Raw genomic sequence first — 27,175 nt, 5'->3', positions numbered from 1 at the left:
ATAAGAAAATGGAATGCAGAGGGAAGGGGGAAAGGGAAGAAATTCTAAAGAAATGTTTCCTTGTAGCAGGAGGCTGCATTTGAGGTTTTTCAGTGACTTCATCCAACAGTGGTGGTGAATTGCTTTGGTTGCTGATAGAAACTGAGGAAAATTAGAGTTGGCAATTTGAAAGTGGGGTGTGGGGATCTCAGGGAGATCTTCCAACAGAGAGAAACTCCACTAAATGCCTGTTGCTATTGATGCAGAGAAAAGTCTCCAGTGCTTGAAGCAAAATGAAGTTATAGTTATTTGACTTCAGTGGGAGCTATGCACAGACACAGAGTAGACTTGTTTTAACTGTGTCTGAGTGCTCGGAGACTAGTTTTTACTTCTTGATTGTCTTATAAAGAGTTATACTTCTGAGCTTTAGTTTCAGTCTCTACAGCCAAATAATTCTTCTTGTGTATGAGACCCCCCCCCACCCCCTCAGCTCAGTAAACAGGAATAGTTTTACCCTCCGGGCACTGGATACATTTATTGAGAAATGCTGAGATATGTGACTAATGCTTTATTAAAATTGAAACTGTTTTTGTTTACAATGGACTTGTTAGAAGCAGTTCATGCCACATCATGAAATCCTTTTTCTGATCAAATGTTACAAGTGTCTAACCTGTCCAACTGGCTATGTTGAGGGTGCTTCCTTTTTTTTTAACATATACTGGACTGTTGCATCATGCCACAATACAAAGTAGTCATACTTAATGCACCCAGAGGGAAGACGTACCAAATTCTTACTCCTAGAAATGCCATACAGCTCCATAATAACTAAGTGACAGATCACCTGCAGAGGAACCTGAAGGAGGCAGCCAGAGAAAACTCCATGAGGCTCACCTCCCAGCATTTTCAGGGAACCATCATCCTCTAATGGGAGTGGGGAGATCAGTCATGGGATCAGTGAGGAAAAGACACCTAAGTTCTGTGGCGATTGACACTCTGTGCATCTGTTGTTGTTTTCCTACTGGTGATATCGCTTGTGTCAGCTGTGATGGAGGTGCAGTAGGACTCAGTACTGCTTTGGAAACAGCAGTGTGTGTTTTTTAAAAAAAAAAAAAAAGGACGGAAAGCTGGGTGCTGAGCAGGGGAGAATGTTCAGTCTCCTGCTCTGCTCCCACCCACATCCTCCATGTGCCTCCTAATCTCCGTGGGGAGAAGACCCCAAAGAGCAGCCACATAGACTCTTCTGTGACGTCTAGGTGACGAGTGAGTGATAGTGCAGAGGGAAAGCACCCCAACTCTCCGTGGCCAGGGCAAATCCCACTTGTGTAAACATGACCTCCCTAGGAATAAATGTTTATTATTGGCATGCTAGTTACGGGTTTAAAATTAAAACTTGCCTGGCCTGGTCTAAACTATTAGTGTTAGCTGATCAATGTAAACCTAGGCTCCTCACTAAAGTTGAGCCCCAACCAGCTAATGTGTGACTATCCTAGTGTAGACAGGACAATATATACTTTAACATGTATTTAAAAACCTCTTTTCTTAGTGAAGGTGAGGCTGTAGATTCACCCTCATGTAAAGTGGGGATAATCTGGTTTTTGTGGTTGCAAAGTATAAACATAATTGAGAGGTGGAAATATTTACTACATGTAGTAGATTAATAACTGTGCTATTTCAGGAAAGATGAGCCAAATAAGAAACGACTATGAAAAAAAAAATTGATATAACTATTTGTATACTCAAAGTACACTGCTTCATTGCCAAGTTTCCTTCTTTTATATCCAACTTCCTCTGTTTTTAGTATCTGTGTAGGAAAATATCTTGCCCAGTCTAAAATTCTGTTTATTTTTAATAGAAGGTTTGTAACTAAAAAAGGAGCAAGTCTTACACAAGTGGTGGACAGGGCTATAGATTAGGCCACAGTAGGAAATGTAATCTTAGAAAAGTTGCCTTTCCTGCTTGAGAGTATTTTAAGAATGAGTCTAAAGGAATGAATCTCTTTTTGCCTGTTTAAAAAAAAAAAAAAAATTAGTGTACAATTTAGCTTAAAAAAAAGCAATAGCTTGCTGATGCCTTGCTCTGTAGAAGACTGGATACAATTGTTCTTTCAGCAAGTTGATGACAAATCCTTGTATAACATTTATGGCTAATAACAAGTTTAGGGGTCACTGCACTTTGCAGAAAGGAAAAACTTTAAGTCTAAAGGTTTTTCTTAATCACTGTGTAGCTTATTTACAACAATGACCTGAAATAAGTGTGTTTTGTGGGAGGAAACAACCAAGTCTCAACAACCGTTAATAGACTTCTTGGGAGTGATCTCACTGATCCCCATGACTGAGTGTTCAATGAGGTGGTGTTTTTTTTTCTTGTTTTGTTTTTTTAAATTGAGGCTTAATATAAAGGCACGCTCCCCCTTGAAGATTACTTTTAATTGAAATTACAGATGGAAAGCTCCTTAAAGGGACACTATTAGCTAAAACCCTTGATTTGACCCAGTAAAAACACTTAATCTTGTAGGCAACATTCTTAGGATTCTAAAGATCTGTTTTGGCTCTTAAATTTAATACTGTGCTCACGATATTGAAAAATGGGCACCCACTGCTTATCCCTATTCCCAGTGCAGTCAGTGGCACAACTCCCATTGACTTAAATGGGATCAGGATTTAAAAAACTAACAACTTGTGACTTGAACATTCTGTTCCTACCTCTTAAAAGTGGACGGTGTCTTAGCCAAGACCTTTTTTTAAAGCCACTATTGTTGTTGAGGTGGTGTTGCTTGTTGCAGGAGTAGATCCATTATACACATGTAAAAATGTCTAGATCCAGGCCTAATTATGTAATCCTTTGACACAAACATAGTTCCAGTTACTTCATTGGGATTGCTTTTGGGTAAGGAAGGGTGGCAGCAATAGGGCCCATTTTGGTGGTAAGTCTCAAGGGCCACTTTTACTTCTGTCAGTCACTGAACTGCCACATGCATTTGATGCGCCCATTACTCCTGGGGGAATTCTGCGCAATGCAGAATTTTGCAGAAATTAACGTTCTGCACACAGCATTTTCTTTCCCCTACAGAAATGGGCTGCTAGCCACCACTAGGGGCCACCGGACCCAGCACAGCTCAGCTCACACATACACTGCTGAGGGGAGGGAAAAGGAGATAGAAGGCTCCTGGTAGCTGCAGTTACCAGTGCGCACTGAGGGAAGGAGAGGGCAGTGTGCAGGAAGCTCCATGCAAGCCTGGAGCATCAGACTGTTTCTCCATCAGGATCCTTGGGTTCGGGGGGAAGGGAGGGGGAGAGCAGTTGTCTGAGCTGGGGGGCTTATGGCTGGACTGTGGGGGGGTTGGGGGTGTGGGTTTCTGGGCAAGGGGGAGAGCGTGCAGGTATCTGGGATGGGGAGGTCCTGTGGCTTAGCTCTGAGGGGGACGGGGAGGGGGGTTGGGTGTATTGGCTGTGGGGGTCCTGCTGCTGGGCTTGTGGGGCAGGGGAAGGAGGCAGAGAAACAGGAAGTGGGTTGTCATAGGGGTTCCTTTAACACTCTGCTCCTGGGGCAATTTGTGTATGTCTGCATTGTCAGCAAGTATACGTCTGTAAAAGGTATTTTGAAATAAATTACCAAAATAATTGAAACTGGTGTGATTATGTAGTGTTATTTTGACAAAAAATGTGCAGGATTTTAAAATATTGTTCGCAGATTTTAATATTTTGGTGAAAAATGCCCTCAGGAGTAACCCATGTAGCACTATAACTGGCATCTTACAACTGCACATAACATGAGTATGGCTGATATAGAAAACTTGCATAAGAGCGTATGTACACTAGTGCTAGAACACTACATTAGAAGGATGTTAAGGGTGCACTCCATAACTAGGAAATGCCAGAAATAAGGTTACCTGTGCAACCCTAATTTGGGCCCCCTTGTACGTATACATTATGATACAATAGCTAATTACATGATCCCATACTATTTTTCCATAGGACCTCTGCCTTAGATACTACACAGGATTAATTCACAGATTTTTGTATCTTTTTTCATTCAGTGTGTGACTCCATGTATTATTGGACACCTCCTTCACCCATGCACACACAGATCATCATCAGGGTCAGGATCTGTAGTTCCCCAGAGCTGTCCCCTGCCACTTGAGTAATGGTTTAAGTCTTAGAAGATAAGTCTTTTATTATGTGCATAGACTAATGGAGTGGGATGGAGATGCGCTTTGCCAGTGGGTTTCACAGCTATTTGCTAGAATATGTCACCTGGGAACAATAGGTCAATTTTAGGCTCTTTGGAGGAGTGTGATCTAGTTGTGTTAACTCTTCTGCTCCTCACCCCTCTGGAATTCAAGCCAAGCAGCTTCCTCCTTCTCCTTGTTGCATGGGCACCACTGGGAGAGATTTGGGAGCATAGGATAGATGGTCTCTCTGCTTTCAGTTCTGGTGCCTGGCACCACACTGGCCTCAAGCAGTTAAATGGAGCAATTGCAAGAATCCTGCTTGGCCCCTGAAGCCCTGGGAGGGAACATGTGCAGTTAGCTGCAGACAGGAGCTGGAGCATGCCCAGTGCAGATAAAATTTTTGGAGAATTTAGCTGCAAAACTCTAACCATCTTCCCCCCCCCCCCCCCCAGAAGCTTATAACTTGACCAAAATTGGACAGTTTCCTCTCTTCCCCCCCTTCCCCCCCCCGCTCTCCCCCCCGGCCAGGGACAGCAAAAAGCTCATCCTTTTCTTCTGGCCAGCCCCCTTCAAACTTCAGTTCTCTGCTCTGAAGCCTGAAGGTGCAAGAGCTTTTCAAACAGTTAAGGGTTATTTTTAAAATGGGCAAAGCAGTCTATTCTTCCCTCAGCTGAGAAATGGCTGAATTGTTTTTGATAAGACTCCTCCCCTCCCCATACCCCTCCCCGAAACAAACCCCAAGGTATGCCTGGCATGGAAAAGCTCAGTCTGAATGGCTGAAGTTTGACAAAGTTATAAGAAACTGAATAACCGTTTTATAATGAGAAGTGACAGGCAATCTTAGCTATAGACCTTTCTACCAGCATCACTTATGACTTCAGTCTACTCCTCCAACTGGATTGTTAGCATCTGTGAGTTTCATTCTCAAGGTCTGAGAATTTATTGATAGTTACTCCAGTGATAGTCACCAAAAGCATGTCAGTGAGTTAGTATCTTTTTAAGTATGTTCTATGCTACAGCCAGTGCATAGTAACTGTTCGTTTTCTCCCTAGACCTGCCCCATCTCAATAGAAAAAGAGAGAATTCAGACTAATTTTAATTGTATGCAAGACACAAAAATGGAGCCAAAAAAACTTTTCTGTGGCCTTGTTTTCACAGATTATTCTCAACATTTGCCACATAGAGCTCCATTGGTGGCAGTAACACTGTGTAAACAAGATGTGCTTGGCCTTTGGCATCTTTACCACCATCTACACTTGTTCTGAGCAGAGTTGGATGAGATAGTAGTAAAAACACTAGTACAGTAGAAACTCGGAGCTATGAACACCTTGGGAATGGAGTTGTTTGTAACTCTGAACAAAACATTATAGTTATTCTTTCAAACTTTTACAACTGAACATTGACTTAATACAGCTTTGAGACTTTACTGTGCAGAAGAAAAATGCTTCTTTTAACCATCTGAATTTAAATGAAAAGCACAGAAACAGTTTTCTTACCATGTCAAAACTTTTCCCTTTTTTTTTTAAGTAGTTTACATTTAAACACAGCGCTGCACTCTCTTTTCTTTGGTCTCTGCGGCTGCCAGTACTTCCAGTTCTAAATAAGAGGTGTGGTTGATCGGTCTCTTGCTCATAACTCTGAGGTTCTACTGTACTCAGTTCACACTAGAGCTCCCACCATTTCTCACGGGTGGAGCTGCATCTGCGGTAGTGCAAGAGTAGGAAATCTTAAGAAAAAGCTCAGTATAGATCCTGCCTGTCATTGTAACCTATCTTTGAAATGAATAGGGCCACTCATGTGAGTGAAGAGTTATAGAATTAGGGGGAGATTTTCAAAGGCACATATGATAGGTGCCTGATTGCTATTTGAAAATATTTTCCTGAGGACATTTTTAATTTTGGCACAGCCTGGGTAAAGACCTATGTGCTCTTAAGCTTCCCTTTAGTCTGTCTCTTTTGGCCTCTCTGGCACACAGTTCCTGGGCATGCTCTCTGTTACCCCTACACAGAAATAGGACGCGCTGGCCTAGGCCCCCAGGATGAGCGCTGTGAAGCATCCCAGACAATGGGGCCATGATCTGGTTGGGAGCCTTCTACTCACTGCTGTAATATAATGGATTTGGTTCTTATATATATAATATGCGCTAAGAACTCAACAAAAATCTGTGTGAAGGGATAGAACAGGAGAGTGTAAGGAAAAAAAATGTCTGCTGAAATGGCAGTGTTCCTAACTGAGCTCTGCTGCGTGAACTTATGTAATGGAAAATTGCAGGCATCCCTGTTTAGCTGAGCTGGAATGCATGAATTGTAATGATCTGAGTAGATCTGCAGTTCATTTAAACAAGGTGGAAACATTGCAGATTCATAGAAGTTCAAGTCAGAAAGCTGACCACTTCATTTTCTTTGGTATGAACAGGGAAAATATTGCTGTAGCTTTAGATAAGCATTTTAATACGTATACGGGAAAACATGGAAAGGGAACACCATTTTGAAGATGCTACTCATAAGCCACAATTTGAAGACTATCGAATACTACATGAAGCAAAGTACCACTTCACTAAAGTTCAGGTATTTGTATACTTATGGGTTTTTATATTAATACTGCTTAATTTTGTTATTGAATGGTACATAAGGCACCTCTACAACTCCCACAGGCCCTCCGTCTCAGTTCAACTCTTGTTTGGAGGACAGCAACTTCTTAAATTCTGGTTTGCTTTCATGGTCTTTGGTTCTAGGCTAGTCTTTTACATAGTCTTAGCAATTGTGCTGAAACAATCCACAAGTGAAAATAGAAATGAAGTAGATAAAAATAGATAACCAAGTCTAACGTATGCAGACTTATTGGGCAAAACATTATTTAAACAATTAGAAATGTTGATCCATAGCTTTAATTTTTTAATGGACTTTTTGTTTCGAGGAGTATTAGAGTCCCACTTTATAAAACTTACAAATGGAAGTGGCCCTAGCTGAGGAGGAAAAAAGGAATACCAACCCAGAAATGTTTTGGTTAAGTGGGAAACCTTTTATCAGTCAAATGATCTCTTGCTGCTTCTCTAGTGGATGCCTGCAGCTTGGTTTTTGGTCTGTCACCTGGGATTTAGACTCTACCGTCTCTCACTTCCCATGCCTTCTGACCTAAAATCAATTTAAATGTATATTTAACACTGAGATTGGGAATGGCTCTGCATATTATCTAAGTCAAGCTTGGCAATGCTGAGAAACTGGCAGAAAGATGAGTAGTTTTTCTTTCCCACCTGTCCATGTTTGCAGAGAATACATTGAAGAAAACTTCAAAGAGAAGTTCTGTCTCACTTTTTAACTCAGATAATCTCTAACAAGAATCCAAGATGGGGAAGGCAGGGAGGTTGTGGAAAATCAGACTGTTTGAATGACACTAAAAAGGGTGATACAATCTTTATAACTGCTTTTCTTGGGTATCCCCAGTATGCATTGTCTCTGAGCTCCTCCAACAGGCCTTCCACCCTTTCAAACAGACACTGTTACTGATTGATCTCTGGTTTCAATCGAGTAGCTAAGGAAGGAATTCTTCTGTGAATCTTGCCATGTAACCATATATCTGACTTTTGGTTTTCCAGCAGGATGTGTTTGTCAGACTGCTGGATATTGTGCTAAATATTTCTCGAGAGAAATCTCTCTTGTTTTGTTTTAAAAAGGATGTGCTGTTTCTTTGGACTTCATTTAATAGGTTGTCTCTCTGGAGTTCCAATACCCTCATTCACACCTCTAAACCAGGAGTTCTCAAACTTCATTGCACCGCCACCCCTTTCTGACAACAAAAATTGCTACACGACCCCGGGAAGGGGGACTGAAGCCTGCGCCTACCCAAGCTGAAGTCCATGGGCTTCAGACCCAGGCAGGGGGCATGTAACCTGAGCTCAGGCTTCGGCTTCAGCCCCAGGCCCAGCAAGTCTAATGCTAAACCTGGCGTCTCGTTAAAACAGGGTCGCAAGCCACTATAGGGTCCCGACCACAGTTTGAGAACTGCTGCTCTAAACTGTGGTATCTAAAATTAATTTAGTCTCTCTTAGTTTGAGAAAGGGACAGCTTGAATTCCTTTGATGTTTTAACTGATCTCACAACTGGGGAGCCTCATTATAAGTCAGTTTTCTCTCACCCTCCCCCAAATTAAATTTCTCCTCTCTTCCTCTCCTCCTGGGCTTCTAGGGTTGTCACCCAGCCAAGTTTTACCCAGACAGTCTGTTTTTTGGCTTCTGTGTCCAGATGCCATTTAGGGTTGCCAGATGCCCAGTTTTTGACCAGGAAGTCCAGTCAAAAACCGGACCTGGTGACATAAATGGCTCCCAAACCACAAGTCTGGTTACCACAGGGTGGAGGGAGGGGCTGGGTCATTAACCCGCACCAGCCCTTGCTCAGCCAGGGCTACCTCCTACCTGTAGACAGTCTCCTTGAGACAATCCAGCGAGTGATGGGAGGGTCCCGTTACCAGCAATTAGAAAGGTGGCAACTCTATTGCTCCTCTACCAGATTTTTGACACAGAAGAACTGCATTGGGTTCCATTCAGAGCTTGTGATGTTGCTCCTCTTTGACAGAAGTGCGAGGAGTAAATTAAGTGATGAGGGGAACGGTCTGTGCTTCTTACTAACTTTTCCTATTTCATGTTGAATTGCTTGACAATCTCAAAAATAAGGAGTTTTTTGGTTTGGGAGGAGATAAGGTATTAACACACGCACACATGACTCTTGCTTTCTTGTGCTTTGTCCATGTGTTTTCAACTCCTTTAAAAAGGGCACTCATCTTTAGACACTTATGGAAAAATTTCAGTTGTCGAGCCTCTAAAGCACTGAGGGCATTAAATAATTAGTGTGAAGTATGTATTAATCTTCTCAAAGTAACTTTTAAAGGGATGTTAGGAGGAAGGATTGTCTAGTGGTTTGTGATTTATTTGTATTGTAGTTATGTCTAGAAGTCTGAGCTGAGGACAGGGCCCTATTATGCAAGGCATGCATTCAATGAAAAGACTAATCCTGCCCCAAAGAATTGTTTCTTGTCACACGCTTAGGGCTGGTCTACACTGGGGCGGGAGGGTGGGGTGTCGATGTAAGATATGCAACTTCAGCTACGGGAATAGCATAGCTGAAGTCGACGTATCTTATTTCGACTTCTCTCCCGTCCTCACGGCGTGGGATCGATGGTCGCGGCTCCCCCGTCGACTCCGCTACTGCCGCTCGCCCTGGTTGAGTTCCGGAGTCATTGGGAGAGCGTTCGGGGATCGATAGATCGCGTCTCATCTAGACGCGATCTATCGATCCCCGATAGATCGCTACCCGCCAATCCGGCAGGTAGTCTGGACGTACCCTTAGATTGTACAAGATGGATACAAGAGACAGTGGGGAGTACAAGGTAACAGCGAGACTACTCTGATTAGTGTAACAGTCAGTGGTTACAGCCCTCCAGCTGCCTACTCATTGAGTATTTTCTAGGCATCACAGAAGAGGTGAGTTTTTTTCAGAAAGATTTGAAAGAGGTTAGCGTAGTGGTCTTGTGGAACTTTACAGGAATTTCCTTCTGTGCTAAAGGCGCTGCATGGGAGAAAGGGCAACCGTGAAATTGCACTGTTGGGCAATGAAGCTGGCATTGGCAGAGCAGGAGCAGGGATTGACCACTTTTATGACCAGGTAAGAGAGGAGTTAGGGCAGGGCTAACCCATGTATTACTTAAAACTGAAGATGAGTAGCTTGTGCTTGTGGTGAAAAGGGGATTTTGAGGTAGCTGGAGACCAAGAGTTATGACCTCTGGATTTTGAGTTACAATTCACTGCCAGGGACTTCCTGTGTGACCACTGTGCCTTTGTCCCCCATATATAAAATGGGGATAAACACCTACCTCACAGGGGTGAGGAGCCTTTATTAAAGGGCTTTTGAGCTGCTCTCAGCAAACATACTACGTAAATTAAGTATTTTTAATCAGAACGTGCCAATGTTTTTAAATTTTTGCTGAACTCTCCCTGGTTATCTTTCGTCAGCACTACCCCTTGGTGTGTATGAAGGCCTAGCTTGAACCAGCTGAAGGAACTAAGGTGTGAATACACTATATTCAAAATAAGTCACTGGAATACAGTCTGAGGAGAGGAAGCTTCTAATTTTATTTTCCTAGTTCAAAATGCCTTTGCAGTAGGATTTCATCTTGAATGGTGTAAATGGGTATTAGATCGTACTGGTAAAATATTTAAGTTACACATTTCTGTGATTTGTACTTTCCAAATCCAGATCGTAGATCCAGAACCTAGTAGAATCTGTTTTTATAATAGAGGTTGTTGTCCCTCTAGTGAAAGATGCTGGTTTGATGGCCCCGGAGAAGGGAAATTCTCGGTCTACAGAACTGATATAGTACCTGCAGCAGCAACCAACAATATTTTTCCCCGTGTTATCAAACTACCCCATTCTGACCCAGAGAGACCAATTCTAGGATTGTGAGAGTAGTTCTGTGTCTATGCCTATTCAGTCTTTTGCATGTTAAACTAAGCAGTTTTAAGGACCCGTCTCAGTTTTCTCCTACAAACTAATTGTGACAATTAGTAGTGCCAACTTTCCCATCATTCAGGTACCCCGTGGTCAAGGTGTGTGGTACAGGCCTCTCTTTATGCCAAGATGATAATGAATTTGAACCAGAAAATAACTCCGCCTGAAGGAGTTTGTGAAAACTTTTCATCCCTTCTAGGTTTGGCCCTATATTGTTTCCTGAGTTAGCTAGGAAGGGAGCTGAAATGCCTCTGGTATTAGGATTCCTTAACAATCATAACACATCTAAACTGTATTGGGAATCTTGAGTGTTTTGATCAAAGGGAGGTTGAGCAGCCACCACTTTTCAGATCCATAGCAACAGGGTAATTAAATAGGAGACTGGATTTTGGCAGAAGTCTGTGAATGGAAGTGGAGGCATGTATGCAAGGAAAGCTGGCTTTACAGTAAAGATTGGGGGACGAGGGGAGGAGGCAACTGGGTTTTCTGCCACCCACAAGCATTTTGGGCTGCTAAACCACTGAAGGCTTTTGGCACCGTAACGTAGTTTCATAGAAACTCCATTTGAGAATCATAGCCACAAGTAATGAACTAAACAAGTCTGCACTAGAATGCACTGTGGTACATCAATCTGTTGAGAGTGCTGTGACCGCTGCCTAAAATGAACAGATGTTGATGCTTATTTAAAACTGTGAACTCATTGAGGAGAATCCAGTTCATTCTAACAAGCTACCTAATGAATTGATTTAGGTTTAGCCAATTATGTCTAATTGTAATTTCTTGTAGAGCTGTATCTTCCAAACTCAGTAAATAAGTTTACAGAGCCAAAACAAAAAGCTGAACTATAGTGGATTATTTTTTCAGATAGGTACAGTCCAACTGACTTAATGTCAACATCCGTTTACCAGATTTGGGCGGGGGAGGGAGGGGGCAATCTAATATCTTCTATCGGACCAGACCTTTCTCCAGACCAAAAAAGAAAATTGCCAGACTGAATCATATTTTTGCAATTATTTGGTGCTGAAAAGTGAAATCCATTATGCATCTTTCTGTCTGTCCATACATACTCTGCAAATAGGTTGTGGTGAAAAGCCACTTTGACAGTACAGTAATTGAACCTTTGGAACTGGCAATTTTTTTTTTTCATACAATAAATAAGAAATTGCAATTTAGCTTTGATGAATAGAAACAGATTTCCATTTAGTTTATTGATATGAAGTGAACTCCTCTGTGTTACCATATTTTTATTTGCAGGGCACAGGTAATCTTTCAAAACCTTCATTTTAAAAAGACCTTCAAATTTCTGCACTTATTGGAGGGATGGTTGGTTGTGTTTTGAAAAGAGAATGAAAATGGCACACAGTTTATACTTCTAGGAAATTCTACCCCCTTGCAACTCCCCTCCCCCCCTCCCCCCCGATAGTTTTAAAACAAATAAAAGAGGCTTTGTTTTGTTGTTTGATTCCAATTTCACAATAAAGCATGGAAGAACCTGAATGGCTCAGTAATGCTATTTAAAAACAAATATTTCAAAGTTCTTCTTGACTTTTTCAGTCTCTCTAATTTCAGTCCTTTGTGCATTTGGCAGTTGCCCTGATTGCTAGGGCTACAAAGAATAGCTTGCCAGATATTTCAAACAGAGGATTACCCTTGTGGTTTAGGCACCTTAGCTAGAAGGTGAACTGAGATTTACCAAAACTTGCCTAGGAGGTTAGGACCTAGGCCCAGTTAAGTTGATCAAAAGCTTTTCAGTGAAACTTTGTTAAACTACTAGCTTTGTTAATGACCTGTAGATCTTCTTGCTACAGTTTCAACATGCCCATGTGATTTATTTACTATTTGCAAGGGCTGGAGTGGTAGTGGAGAGTGGGTGTTGTTTAGAAATGAGTGCCAAAAGAAAAGCACATTTTCTCTTCCTAAAACAAACAGCAGTGTGCTGCAAATCTGATCTTGCCAGTAGCCTAGTTCCAATTGAAATAGTTATGGAGATGATTTAAAGATTAAGTTTGCCTTGGCATAAAGGTGATGCACACATTCAGGGCTGGCCCACAACATTTTGGCACCTGAGGCAGGAAGCTCAAATGATGCCCCCATGTCCCCTCGCTTGGGCCAAAACTTTGCAAGGTCTCAATTTTGCCTTCTTCCTGTTCTACTCCTCTCATAATACTGCTCTGTTACCTGCCCCAATAAAGGAGAACTAACAACTTAAAATGCCTTACTTAAAATTTTTGAACAACACTTACATTTGCTGTTCAGGCATTTGAAAGTTAACTTTTCTTGTCTGCATAGTAAACACTGTGTGATCGGCGTTGGCCCACCTACCCGCTAGGGGGCGGTGGGGAGCTATGAGATCACTGGCCGGCCTGGGTCACGCCTCAGTCAGCGGGGAATTAGCGGCGGGGCGGCCGCCAGCCAGAGTCAGTAGCGCGCCCCTCAGGCAGGGGAGCGCCGGCAAAGGTCAGTAGCGCGCCCCTCAGGCAGGGGAGCGCCGGCAAAGGTCAGTAGCGCGCCCCTCAGGCAGGGGAGCGCCGGCAAAGGTCAGTAGCGCGCCCCTCAGGCAGGGGAGCGCCGGCAAAGGTCCCGGCGTGGCTCTGCCGGGTAGGGGAGCGCCGGCAAAGGTCCCGGCGTGGCTCTGCCGGGTAGGGGAGCGCCGGCCCACCCTACACCACTGCGCTCCAGCCCAGGGCCCTGACAGTGGCAGAACGGGGGTCCCACCACTGGGTCAGCGGGGTCGTCCCGCTACATAGACTCACCACTGTGCAGCTCTGTCCCTGGGCTACTTCCTACCCGATTGCTCGCCCGAATCCCTCTGGTCCCGTGAGTGCGTCGGGGTAGTCCGCTGCTGGCAGCTCCGGCTCCCCCTCAGGCTCAGGCTCCTCCAGCTCTTCTGGGTACTCGGCTGCTGGCAGTCCTGGCAGCCCCAGTCCGTCCTCCAGGTGAGGTTTCCATGGGTCCAGGGCCTCCCCTGGTGTGGCAGCAGGCTCTGAAGGGAGCAGCCCACAGTCTGTGTCTGCCTCCCTCCCTGGTGCTGCCCTAACTGAGCTAAGGGCCCCGCCCTTTATACTTCCTGTTCCACCCCTCCCCTTCCGGGGGGTGGAGCAAGCTTGGGCTGGCCCCGCCCACTCAGGCTAAGGGAAAGGCCCTTTACCCTCAGGTTCGGAGGGCAGCCACCCTGGCCCCTACACACTGGCATTTTTATCTGTTTGAATAATCAAAGTGGTGCTTTCCATGCCTTCTTGGTTGCAAAGATTTGAACTGCTTCCTGAAGGTGCACAGTCTGGGCCAGCTCATGCTCTATTGAGATGATTGCAAGGCCGACCAGCCTCTCCTGTGTCATTGTGGAGCGTAGATGTGTTTTTATTAACTTCAGCTTGGAGAAGCTGCATTCTCCACTGGCAACTGTTACAGGAAGTGTTAGAAGTATGCGCAGAGCATCAAAAGCATTTGGTGGGTGGTCATCTTATTTGTGCACATATATGCCAGAACAGCCTTTGGAGTTGATCCTGCTGAAGTGTATCTTGAAAGGGCTTTCAGTTCATCACCTAAATCACTCGCATCAATATCATGCATGTCATCATGTGTTAACACTGTCTCTGGTGCCCTGCATTGCTGGTGTAGGTCTCCTTCAGGTATAGTGAGGACTTTTGGAATATCCTACAACATCCCAAATATACTGCTGTGTTCCTTGAGCTGCATGAAACATTCTTCAATTGCCTGTATTGCACAAGCTAGCACCTGGTTAAAGAATTCAACTTTGAATTGTTGTTTGGGGTCTCCTATGGGATTATCCCATGCCTCATAATCAAAATGTCTTCTTTGGTGACTCTTGAATGGGTGGGAAAATAGCATCAGTGTGAAGTTCCTCTGCTAACTTCTGTGCACTCTTCAGAAAGTTTTGAAATCCCTCATCTGACCATTAAGACTGTAGGTATGACTTTGTTTTGTCCAGTTGTTCCATTGCTCCAGATATATCAAGGTCAACACCTTGGCGTCTCTTGCTTACAACATTTATTTCAAACAGTATGTCATGCCACAACACTAAGCCACACAGAAATTTGAAGTTATGTATGTTTCTGGTGATTCCATTTCCCTCTGCCACTGTGTTCTCACGAACAGTTCCTGTCATAGCATTATCTTCCATAATGGCAACTATGGCATTGTCTATCTTCCCAATTTGGTTCCAGGGAATTTTTTTTTTTCACCAGACAAAAGACTATATTATATACACCTCTACCTCGATATAATGCTGTCCTCAGGAGCCAAAAAATCTTACCGTGCTATAGGTGAAACCGTGTTATATAAAGCTTGCTTTGATCCGCCGGAGTGCGCAGCCCCGCCCCTCCGGAGCACTGCTTTACCACATTCTATCTGAATTTGTGTTATATCGGGGTAGATGGGTGTGTGTGTGTGTGTGTGTGCGCACACACACACACAGTATAAGTTTTAAACAAACAATTTTAATACCGGTACACAGTGATGATGATGATTGTGAAGCTTGGTTGATGTGGAGGAGTCAGAGGGTGGGATATTTCCCCTACTACTAAATGATGAACTAGCAATTGCCTGAGCCCTCAAGGGTTAACTCTCTCACTCTGCAAGACCACAGGAAAGGAGGGAGATATGCACATTTCCCTTAAGTACACTGTCTTGTTAATTAGATCAGCTTGCTGAGACCGCAGCCTTGGCGTGTCCCCCCTGCTCTATGGAAGATGGGGAAGCAGGATACAGAGCAGAGAGATGGGGGACACCCTGACATTAGCCCCCCTCTTCCTTCCCGGCACAGCAAGCAGGAGTCTCGGGGAGCAGCACATGGCAGTGGGGGGAGGGACACAGCTGAACTGCAGGCAGCTGCTGCACAGGGAACTTAGGGGAGCGGGGAGCTGATGAGGGAGGAGGGAGAGGGGCTGCTGGTCCACCCTGGTTCCAAGCCCCCACTAGCTAGCTGCAACAGGCTGTAAGCAGTGGACAAAGCAGGCAGCTGCCAAACGACGTTAGAAGGGAGCATTGCACAACTTTAAACGAGCATGTTCCCTAATTGATCAGCAACGTAACAACGAAACAACCGGGACGACTTTAAGTGAGGCGTTACTGTAGTGGTGTGCACGTTTCTTGGGTGGTGCCTCTTCTTAGATGCTCCTGGAGTACAGCATCAAACTCAGCCATCAGCTCCACAATGTTAAGGAAGTTTCCATTGTTTGGCATACAGCTGATCTGAAGTGCCACGCAGTGCTAGGTTTTGGGTAGCAAGCATTCTCACAATGGCAATGAGCCTTTTCAGAACATTTTGCCAGTAAAGAGACTGATGCAATCTTCTCTTGATGCTGATCCTCTATGGTGGCCTTTAACCTTAGTATCATCTCAAGCTCTTTCCACCTATGGAATACTCTCTGGTGATTTACTGCCTTCTCATAGCATTCCAGATTTCTAGCCAGATTTTTCCAGTCTTTTGTTCCTGTAGAACCCAATGTGGCTGGAACATTAGACTGGAAGAGTTTTGCAACAAAAACAGTATGCGGCATTCTGGGGTTTTGAGTACATAAGCCATGGCCTCTACACTTTGTCACTATTGGGGATTTCACGCCAGTAATGTGTTGGATGGAAACTTCTATTTTCATTGTCTTTGGGGAACATGAAGTTTTTCACTTGCTGTGGCCCATGCAGTACAAGGAAGTCCCTCAGGCTACTGCTCCAGTGGATCCACAGTCCTGGATCATCTAGACTTAGGAAACTAAACTCAGCAGCAGCTGTTTCTTGCGCCTCCACCACACTCTTCTCTGATCTACACTTTTCTTCAGGAATGTGCATGGTTACATCCATTTGAGATGGAGATATGGATGCTGCAGTAGCTGCCAGGTCACCTGCACTCTGACTAACTGGAAGACCAGGCATCTCCTCACCACTCACATCCTCACTGGGGCCGGAAGGCTCACCATGAACATTTGTGTCTATGTATCTCAGGAGAGCTCCTTCCTGCTTAAATAGAAAAGCTTCTTTTGCTTTCTTTCTTTTTCTGAATGCTGTCCCAGAGGGGCGTTTTCTTCTTTCACTCATGACTGCTGTTCTGTACCAGCTCTAGTGGCTCTCAACACTCAATTGAAGGGGACAAATAAGCAGGCTGGTGGTAGGGCCTGAATGAGGGAAGATATCAGTGTCTTAAGGGTCTAACTGGCTCCTACTACTTCAGTTGCCTGCCTGTTCTCCTCAAGTGGGTTCAGGGAAGCAGCAGGAAACAGGAAGCTCCCTGAGAAGCTGGTGTTAATCAGTCCAGGCTCCTGGAGGTGCTAGAGAGGTACATAAGAGGCTCCTCCTCCTCCTATCTCTCCCTGCAGCTCCTGCTGCTTTCTGTTATTCCCTCTCACCTTTTCTCCTGCCTGCCTGTTATGTCTCTTGTGCCCTCCTTCCTCCAGCACAGCACTCCACCATCTCTGTGCATCTAGAGCAGAGAGAATCCATATGCACCAGCAGCAGATACAATTTTCTGCACTCTGGGTTGTAGTGGTGCCCCCCCCTCCAGTCTGGCACCTGAGGCGGCCGCTTCAGTTCGCCTCATTGTAATGCTAGCCCTGCACATGTTATGAAAGTGGAGGGTCCCCCCCGCCACACACACAATCTCTTTCCCAGTAAGTTACTTTTCCAGTTACTACCTATTGTCTTGCTGTAACGGTATCATTAACTAAAGCTCTGTTCTTGCGTAGGAAGATGCTTATATAGGGCCATGCTAGTTTTCAGCCTGCAGGTACTCTAGTATGGAACACAACCAATCTTTACAGCCAGAGATACTTGAAACAAGATGGGATACTTTTTCACTATCAGAACATTTTTATGTAAAAGTTCAGTCTCGTGATTCAGTATTTCTGATGTCAAACATTAGCTAACAAGTATGGACAATGCCAGGTCTTTGGGCTGGAATTTAAGCTGCAATGTAGGAGTGAAACTAGAGTTATGGTACAGATAGATGTTGTTGTTGTTTCAAGTTCTGGATACTATGCTATTTATTTGGATCAGAAAGCCTGAACTGAAATTGTTGCATTTCCTAGTGACATCTGTCAATATTTTTACTTTATTGAGGCTGTGTTTGTGTGGATAATGGCTGTTGTTGTGGGGAAGAAATAATAGAAGGTATTTAACGGAAGGGAACTAAAGACACATTCATTCAGATGTTGCATCTGGCTCTGAAAGGAGTGTGGCATATTAAAAGTAGACCAAGTAATTAAGAAATAAGGATTGGCTCTCACACCCTTTGAAGGCAGTGGCTCTGTGGAAGTGTACTCACCACAGGCACGCCGCCTCATTGCTGGGCAGGACATAGTGGCTTCTTCTTTGGCAGCCCTTGAGCTTCAGCCCAACTTCAGGCTTTGTGGGCCTTCCAGCAGCTGCCTCCACGGTCTTTGCACCACTGCCTTCGGTGGGCCCAGAGGGGAGCCCAGGCCCACACTCTGCTCTGGATTCCAGACCAGGAAACAGATAAAGACTGTTTCTTCAGACCCTCTCTTCTGTATCCCTTGGCTGCTTCCGACCATAGGACACAGCAAGGCTCTTCTCACAGCATATTCCTAGGCTGACTCTCTTCTGCAGATCCACCCCCAAAATGGGAACCAAGCTAGGTCAGGGGAACAAAAGAAACATAAAGGTCCTGCAACAGGCTTGCCTGCCCTCAGGAGGCTCTGAGACTTTAGAGGCTCTGGTTTGGCTCCGGCCCCAGCTGGGCCTTGCTTCATGAAGCTAGCCTAAGAGGTCTTCTCCCAGTCCGCTTCTACTGGGCTGGACTCTTCCTCTTTTAACTCCTCCCTCCAGGCTTGGCACTTCACACATGTAACAAGGCGGGGCTGATTGGGCCCACAGACTCTCCTTAACCCTTTCTTAGTTAGCCTGTGATGGGGTATGTAGACTCCACACTATCATTGATGCCAGTGGGACAAGACAGGCAGAGTGATGTACAATACAAGAATTAGGAAAACATTTAAAGGAATTGAAAGGTCTCTGACATGAGACTGGGTGTAGGGAGAGTCAATTAACAGAATGTCAGTGGTATCTTGATGCGAGGGTGAGGGCATCTTCCTAACGGTGACTCTGTTAGACTTGGGAATAGTATCCCAGAGCAGGTGTTGGAAGCATCCATTCCTGAATCATCATTTTAAAATGAGCCTGGACAAAGGTCTACAAAATCAACTGTAGCAAGCAATTTTATGCCAACAGGAGGTGATCTCTATGGCCCACTCTCTCCCCCCTCCCTCATCTCTAACCATTAGGATATTAGTCTTTTGCTGCTACGTACATGTAGAGATAAAACTGATCCAAAAAAGTATTGGAAAAGACACTTTCACTCCTTCAGCTTTGTGGTCTTTATTTATTTATTCTTTTTGTTCTACCTTCCCTTAATGAAGGTAAGTCACTTTCCTACTACCAACAGTCCTTGTGCTGAGTCAGACTTCAAAAAGCAAACAAGCTTTTCTGAGTGGGGGCGGGGGGAAGAAATCGCAAATCATTAGTAACTGAAATAGAAGATGATAGATAGTTTGACTCTGTTTAATCTTCCTTCTCCTTTCAGATGGGCTGCTAGGACTCTGGCCCTACAACATCTTAAATCAGCTACATCTAAAAGTCTTGACCTGCTACATAAGTGACTAAATATTCAAGGATCTCTTTTCATAAAAGGGGAAAGTTGAAGCAATATCCGGTAGACTTTACACAATGTAATTGTGTAAATTATTTGGAAAGGGCCTCAATTAATCCATAATGCATTGCTCAACATATTTATCAAAGGACAATTAATCTCTCTTCTCCAGAATGGAGATGATGTAGAGTAAAATATGAATTCTCTGGGATGGGAGCCTAACTAATAGGAACTCTTGAACACACTGAAACCATGAATGCTATTCTTTTCTTCCCTGCACTCCAAGTGGATGACTGAATTATTTTCCTCGTCCACTCGTGATCTGAACTTGCTGCTGGAAGCTAACTGTGTGTATATACTGGCAAGTTTCTGTCTCTCACACAGACAGACACAGACACCTGCCTCTGTGTTCAACAGCACGAGCATTCCACATTAATGGTTTGCTTTGTGTCCTGGAGCAGATCAACACAGCACACAACAGCTGTCAGAAACGGGAGGAGCGCATGTCTCCAGGGCAGCTGAGTTCAAAACAATGAGCCAAGCAGCCACTTGAGGCATTATGGGACAGCTCTGGAGGCCAATTACAGCAATCAAGTGTCTACACTGGCAATAGAGCGCTGGAGCCTCTGTGCAAATAGCCTTACAACTCTCATCGAGGTGTTTTTTGGTTTTGTTTTTGTTTTTGTTTTGTTTTTTTGCAGCGCTGCAACAGAGGAGTTTCTGCGCACAAAGTAGCTTGGCAGTGTGGACACACGTCTGCAGTTTGAGCGCAAAAAGCTGCTTTACTGCGCAGAAACTTGCCAGTGCAGACAAGCTCTAAGAGAATACCATCAATGAAACTCTTCTAATGTAAACCTCTCTTCAGCTGGGCTTGTTACCGGCAAGTCGTTTGGCATAAGGAATAATATTTTGGAGACTGTTTAGTGCTCAGTTATTGAAGACTGATTGATGGAGATCTTTGGCTAATACTCTATTCCTAACATAACAAAAGGAGACTTCTCTCTTATCTTGATTTGTATCATACTTACTGTCTAACTTTGATATAGCATTGGCAAATAAACAGGTGTACTGAATAAGTGGCCAGGTACTTTTTTAATGGTAATATATAAATTGTTCATGAGGCTAGGGTTACCATATTTTGTGCCTCCCAAAGGAGGACACTCCACGGGGCCCCAGCCCCGCCCCCGCCCCAACTCCGCCCCCTCCCCAAAGTCTCGCCCCCTCCCCTGCTTCCCGCGAACATTTGAGTTGCGGGAAGCCTGAAGCAGGTAAGGGGGAGTGTGGGGGGAGGAGGCGCGGCCCAGGCTGTCCCCAGCCCTGGGGTGCCAGCCCCGGGCCCGGCCCCCGACCCACCACCCCCAGCCCGCCCAGCACTGTGGTCCCCGGCCCGGCCCAGCACCCCCGGCACCGCACCGCCGGTCCCCAGCCCGGCCCCCGGCACCGCCGGCCCGTCCCCCGAGTCCCCGGCCCAGCCCCGCCGGCGCCCCCGGCCCCGGCGGAGCCCCCGAGCCCCCGGCCCGGCCCCGGAGCCCCCGGCCAGGCACGGCCCCGGTGGCCCGGCCCCGGAGCCCCCGGCCAGGCACCGCACCACGGGCCCGGCCCCGCCGGAGCCCCCAAGCCCCGCCGGAGCCCCCGAGCCCCCGGCCCCGTCGGAGGCCCCGGGGCCCGGCCCCGGAGCCCCCGGCACCGCACCGCGGGCCTGGCCCCCAAGTCCCCGGCCCGACCCCCGAACCCCTGGCCCGACCCCCGAGCACCCGCACCGCCGGCCGGCATGTCCCGATTTTCCCGGACATGTCCGGCTTTTTGGGCTTTCCCCCCAGACGGGGATTTGGAGCCCAAAAAGCCGGACATGTCCGGGAAAATCTGGACGTATGGTAACCCTACATGAGGCATGAGAGTAAAAAGCCCATGCTTTAGTTTAATTTGGTTTCCCGCATGCTAGCTAGCCAGATTTTGCTAGCACATGTTTGCCAACAACTATGTTGAAGCATGATTTTTAAACTTTGTAAGGCCAGTGCAGATGGAGCATATAGCATGGCTTTTTAACACTAACACAGTTCTCCTGCCCACACAGGAGAAAGGAATAGATCTTGAACTGTGCTTACATGTTTGTGGCTAACAGTCTTAACCTTGTCTGCACTAGCATTTATCTTCATATTTCCTACCAGCAGAGCTACATGAATGGTGGGAATGCTAGTGTAGACAGGTCAGTGGTAACCACTGGAGTTTTAGACCTAGTGTTGGTTAGAACTTTTTTGAGCAGACTTAAACAATACTGTGGTTAAAACACTAGCAGCCAGTCTACATATGTGATAATGCAATGAGGGGAAAACTTGAATAAAAATACTAAGGTAGCCATAATGTGCAGAGAATCTAAAGCATTAACCAGAATGAATGAGGGACCACTTAGTCAAGATTCTTGTTACTTTTACTGACCATCTGCCGGGGGAATCCCAGAATCTAGATTTTTACTTTATTTAAAAAAAATAAAAGGAAGAGACTGAGAAGAAGTTTCTACTTGTTGCAGCTTTGAAATGTGAGGTCTACAGGGAGACTGGCTGAATTTTTTTGTTGGGGCACAAGGCTAGGATAATGGAAAAATTCTGCACTCAGTGTTCATTCAGCTAACAATGCATTTTAACACTTTTAAAAACCCTGTACCGATGACACATCCTTCTCCTTTCCATTGCTGTGAGAGCGATTGCAGTGAATTATAAAGCCTTGGCTCAAAGGGAAAGGGACAATGTCATTGCTAATTCTAGGTGATCGGATATCTTTTTGGGGGCTATTTTTTGTTGTCTCCATTCCACAAGTAAATGTTGAGAATCGAGAGGTACCTCAAGTTTTGAGGTAATGAAGAGAAGAAACATTTCAGGATTCTTTTAGATCTTCATATAATTGGTGGGGGGCATATGAGGCAAGACTCTGTGCTGGATTATATACTGGACTTGGCAGTCACAGCAGCTGTGGAAAAGACGCACGTGCAGCTTTATTAACTTACTTTTAGGGTTTTCCAGCTGCATCCCATCACTGCCCCCCACCCCCAGATTATTTTTGTGTGTTGAGAATTGATACTGGGGTACACTAAAATCCTTATACATGGCTTTGACTTGCACTCTCCCCACTGAACTGAAACTCGGGTTTTTGCTTTTCTTAGGTGGGTTTGCTGAATTCTCCAGCTGCTTCCCTGGCCTCTGTGAAGGAAAATCTGTTCTAGTCCCTACTTGTATTTCTCAACCTTGCTTACCTGTCTCCAACATTGGTCCAACCAGAATCCTGCCTCATCTTTACCTTGGTTGCCAGCGAGATGTCCTCAACAAGGTGGGTACTTTGAAATTATTATTTACGGCCATGGATGTGTAGTTTTCAGGAGTGAAAAGAGTTGCTTAAAAATGAAACAAAAAAATATACAGATCATGCTTTCTGAAATAATTGCATCTCAGTGTTTTGTGAGTGTATTGTGATGTTACAGCAGTACAACTGCAAAATACCTTGAGTAAATGCAATTGACAGCCTTGTGTGGGCTTAACCTCAACCTCAATCAGCTATGTGATACCTATTTCAGCAATCTACCAACCAACGGGAAATTAATCATCTGTCACTGCAGAAGTTGAAGTAGCTTCATGTGTGGCTCCAACTAGTTCTTCTGGCAAACATACAAGTCCTGAACACAAGGGTGCTGATGGCAAGTACAGGAGGAAAAAAAAATTGTGTTATTTCATGTATTTTCTATAAGCGCTAGGAAAAAAATCTATTTGAAACATCTTCTAAAATATAAAGTCTTGGACAGTCCATTGGGCCTTTTAAATTCATCCGTACTATAGCACTGTAATCATGGTAAAACACTGATCACAAGTATAAATAAGTTTAATTAGATCGCTGTTCCTTGGCTGCTTTCCTAAAATCAGCAGTTCTGCAGTGTCTTTAAAATAGCCAATTACATCTTCTGTGGGAGAACTAAATGTTGTTCTTGCAGTGCGCTGGGCTCGTGATTTATCTAAAAGCTTCCTCAATATCTAATTTCTATTGCCCTATGTGCATACATAAAGTATCTACATCCCTGGCTCATGCTTCAGCCCTCATGTCACCTCACCAGGTAATAACTTTTTTTTTAATGTTGAAATGAAGGGGGGGGGAAACCGTCCCTCTTTCTCAAAATTCCAGTTTATTCCCATTTGACAGCTGCTATTTACAAGGTGTTTAAATACTGAGCTGTGAGCACTATCTAAGACCCACAAAAGGGTTTTTTTCCCTCTCCCTAACATGTTAGCTCTTCACCCAAGTAGGGAATGTCCAGTTTTGTATGCATGTAAAAACTTGTGTGTGAAGACATTTCTTGTTCCAGTCTTAACAGGCCTGTAATTCTATCACATTCAGATCCCTTTACCATAATTAGATTCTTTCCAGTTCCTTCTGTTTCTCTCTGCTTTCCAGTCTGTTTTTAATAAGGTATTGTTCATGGATTTTTAGATCCATTATTTTAATGGAGTCCTTGCAGTATAGGCAATTTACTAGTTACTTTTTTCCACAGTACATAAAGAAAGCAGCCAATATGGAGGATAGTCCATGGCAATTGTATTCACTTGAGATATTTCTTTTAAAACTTGCACATGCTTTACTGTGCAACAAGCCAGCAGTTTAGACCTGACTTATTTCTGGTGGATGTCTGAGCAATTTATCATTTTTCTTAGCGTGTATATTCTTAGTGGCCCCAAGACAGTACAAATCAAAGATTTTCTTTTTTCCCTTGCCACAAACCCATAGAACTTCTCCAAGAAGCTTTATTTTCTATTCTGATTATTTTAAATACACAATGGTCCCCAAGGAGGGTCATGTCCAGACATGACAAAGTCCTGCTCAGCAGCCCCACCAGGTTCCTGATCAAGGTCCCTGCATTCAGGATGAGGGACAGAACTCTTGCTCTCATGTTATCCATCTGGTTCTGAGACACTAAAGGCTTTGCTATTTGTTATGCCTATAGTGGCCCCTAGCCAGTGAATAATCTTGGAGGGGGGAAAAAGAAGCTCTTCTCCACACTTACAATAAATTAATGCCTGTAAAGGGAGGAGAGTACTTGCACAGTTGTATGTGTAATCTTCAAGGACAAAGCTTGGGTTAACTTTGGTGAGGAATGGGTGTGGGGGAAGGGAAGCCCTGGGTGTCTCTTTGTTCAGCAGAAGCAGGGGAACATGCAATGAGAATTTCTGATCTTGATGTAAAGGTATGTGGCCGCTAGACTGATAAAAGTCCTTCAGTTGTCCATGACTAGAGCTAGAGTGGGACCCTAGAATTCCATCAAATCCTGCATTTCTTCATCTATCTGTTGAGGGAATTCAGGTCTATAATCACTATCCACTTTCCATTTCCTTTGGAGAGCCACATAAAAGGTAGAATAAAGTCTACAGAATCTCTTTTCCCCCCAGTTGGTTCTTCTGTCCTAGTCCTGGATAGATTATTAATTTCTTCATTTATCAGTTTGCTAGAAGTTCTGACAGAAACTAGGAACCTGTCTTTTGGGTTTCTTCTCAGTTCCAGGGCAAAGCTGCATCTTATGATCTCAGATCTATTTGTCCATCATACATTGTCCTTCCACTCCGTCTCTGTCCGTCTCTCTCTCTCTCTCTCTCTCTCTCTCTCTCTCTCTCTCTCTCTCTCTCTCTGAACAAAAGGTGGAAGACTCCTGTTGTGAGCTAGACATCTCTGATGGGGCTTACACTGCAGTAAGTAGGTAGTTTTAAGGGTATTGATGGCCCTCTGCTTATTGTCCTGGTGATTTGCCTCTTCTGGCAAGTCTGTACCAAGGCTTTCACCTTGAATATCTGTAGCCTTTTCTGCCTTGTCTATGTAGCTGAGAGAGCAAAAGGAAGATCTCTGCGTCTGGAATCCCATTGACATCTTCCTAGGTGATTTAGCAGCAGAAAGAGACTCTCCTTCTCTTTGGTGGGAGATGCCAACAGCCTTCTTCATTTAGCTTTCCTGAGAACCTCAGTTTTCTGGCAGTCTGCTAGTACCAACAGTGAGGGACATGTGAGGTACTACGTTCCAGTGAACAGGTTGGAAGAGGGCTCTCAGTGATAAGAACCTCCAATGCTTGATTGCCTAGATCAACGGGCCACTTTCACAGACTTTCTCTAGTGCCAGGATATGACTGTTGGGTGTGCTTATAAGGAGAGCAATCTAGAAGAGAGGGATCATTTTAAAAAAAATGTTCCAAAGGGATGAAAGTGAGGACTCGCTGGAAGGAAGGAAGGAAGGAAGGGAACCAAACTTAGTGACAAGTGGCAGAAGAACTTTCGCTGAGGCAGCCATTAGGATTGCATGCCCCGACTGACAACTCGGCTTCTGTCTCTGCTGCTTCAGGTTACAAAACAAGGCCCTTACTAGGATGAGAAGATAGGCTTCTTGTTCATGTTTTTAAATTGTGGAAAGTGCAGTAAAATATGTGGGCAATTCTGCAGGGAAATCCCAAATTCTATAAAATTCACAGATCTCTATTGTCCTTGCTTTTGCCTTCTAAGTGCTCTCTGATCATCGATTGTCTGTGTTGTGAGCAATCCTACCCAGACGAACTGATCTCCACATCACTGAAACTGATCCAAAATATTCTGCAAAATGAATTATAAATCTGCCATAAGATTCAGCTGTGGATATTGGAGCCTGTAGATGATTCAGTTTAGTTTATGGGGCTGGAGGAGTCTCTGACACATCATTTGGCAAGCTTGCTGAGTGTTGTCCTCTGCAGTCTTATGTGAGACTCCTGGGAGAAACTAAACATTTTATCCTGTTGCAGAAGTTTTTTGTACCTTGCAATTTGAAGTTACCAGTAATCCCCAACCTAGACCAATTAAAACAATATTCACAACGTTTCTGATTCATATGTATAATTGGTAAATAGTATCACTTATGTAAAGGTAAGGCATGCAGAAATGTGTGGTTTCAATTTTTGTTACTCATAAAAATTTGCAACTTCTTTACAAAGTCCCAGGGATTCTTTACATGTTCACTTTATTGACTTTACAATTTTTTAAAACAAGTATTTGAAGAGAACACCTATTTCTATTTTATGATTTTGTATTGGATAGCCTTTTTAATATTTAAATAGGCACAAAGTTCAGAAATGCTTTTTGTGTACCCATTATGAATTTAGTACTTGAGGCCTGGCACTGGAAATATTTAGGCATTTATCTTTACTCATATGAGTAGACCATTGAAATCAGTCAGACTGTGCATGCAAGCAAAGTTGGGTATAAACATTTGTAAAGTCAGGTTCTTATTTACCATTTATACTATTCACTTTCTGTATTTTTGGATAATGAAAATTGACTAGTCAGTTCCACTTTCTGGGTCTCAAAACATTTAAGACAAAGTTGAGTATTTGCAAAAATGTTACAAGGGAATATTTAGATCCACACACACTCTGTTTTTGTTAATCTTAAAATTTGTGTAAGGACACAACCTACATTTTGGGCATACGCTTACCTGACTGTGTGTCTTTCGAAGGATGGCATATAACGTACAAGTTTTTTATAGTCAGTGTTTTCAGGTGTAAGCAAGAGTTGCTCAGGCTCATGTATATTTCATAAGCACATTTTATATAAGTGACTGTAAAACCTTTTGCTTTGCTTCTTACAAAACTATTTTGTTTTTCTAGACCTGGCTTTTGTGTCCTGGAAAAACATGGCATTTTAGAGTAGTCATTAATTTTAAGATTAAACAAGTCACAAAACGTAAATAACTTGATAAAAGAGCATTTACCTCCTTTTCATATAGTTGTTAGTATTAGGATTTCTGGATCTTCCTCCCATCATAATTCATTTCTTCCTCTTGGGTGCCTTACAATGAAGTCACTGTTCTGGTTATTACATTATAGTCTGCAGCTCTGTGAATGATTGATATCCCAAACACAAGGAA

General features: G+C 44.1%; 1 protein-coding gene across 2 annotated transcripts in view; it reads left to right on the top strand.

Annotated features, from left to right (window-relative positions):
- DUSP16 (dual specificity phosphatase 16) overlaps window positions 1-27,175 on the top strand; it is a 100,373-nt gene that overhangs the window by 55,644 nt on the left and 17,554 nt on the right. For both annotated transcript variants that reach the window (XM_054038699.1, XM_054038690.1), the window contains one exon: window positions 22,422-22,585. In XM_054038699.1, coding sequence (XP_053894674.1) covers window positions 22,422-22,585 — 164 coding nt within the window. The remainder of the gene's footprint in view (window positions 1-22,421; window positions 22,586-27,175) is intronic.

The sequence above is a fragment of the Malaclemys terrapin genome, chromosome 1 (genome assembly GCF_027887155.1).
Source record: "Malaclemys terrapin pileata isolate rMalTer1 chromosome 1, rMalTer1.hap1, whole genome shotgun sequence".
Classification (NCBI taxonomy): Eukaryota; Metazoa; Chordata; order Testudines; family Emydidae; genus Malaclemys; species Malaclemys terrapin.
The sequence above is the reverse complement of the archived record's forward strand: the minus strand, read 5'-3'. Positions and strand labels throughout refer to the sequence as shown.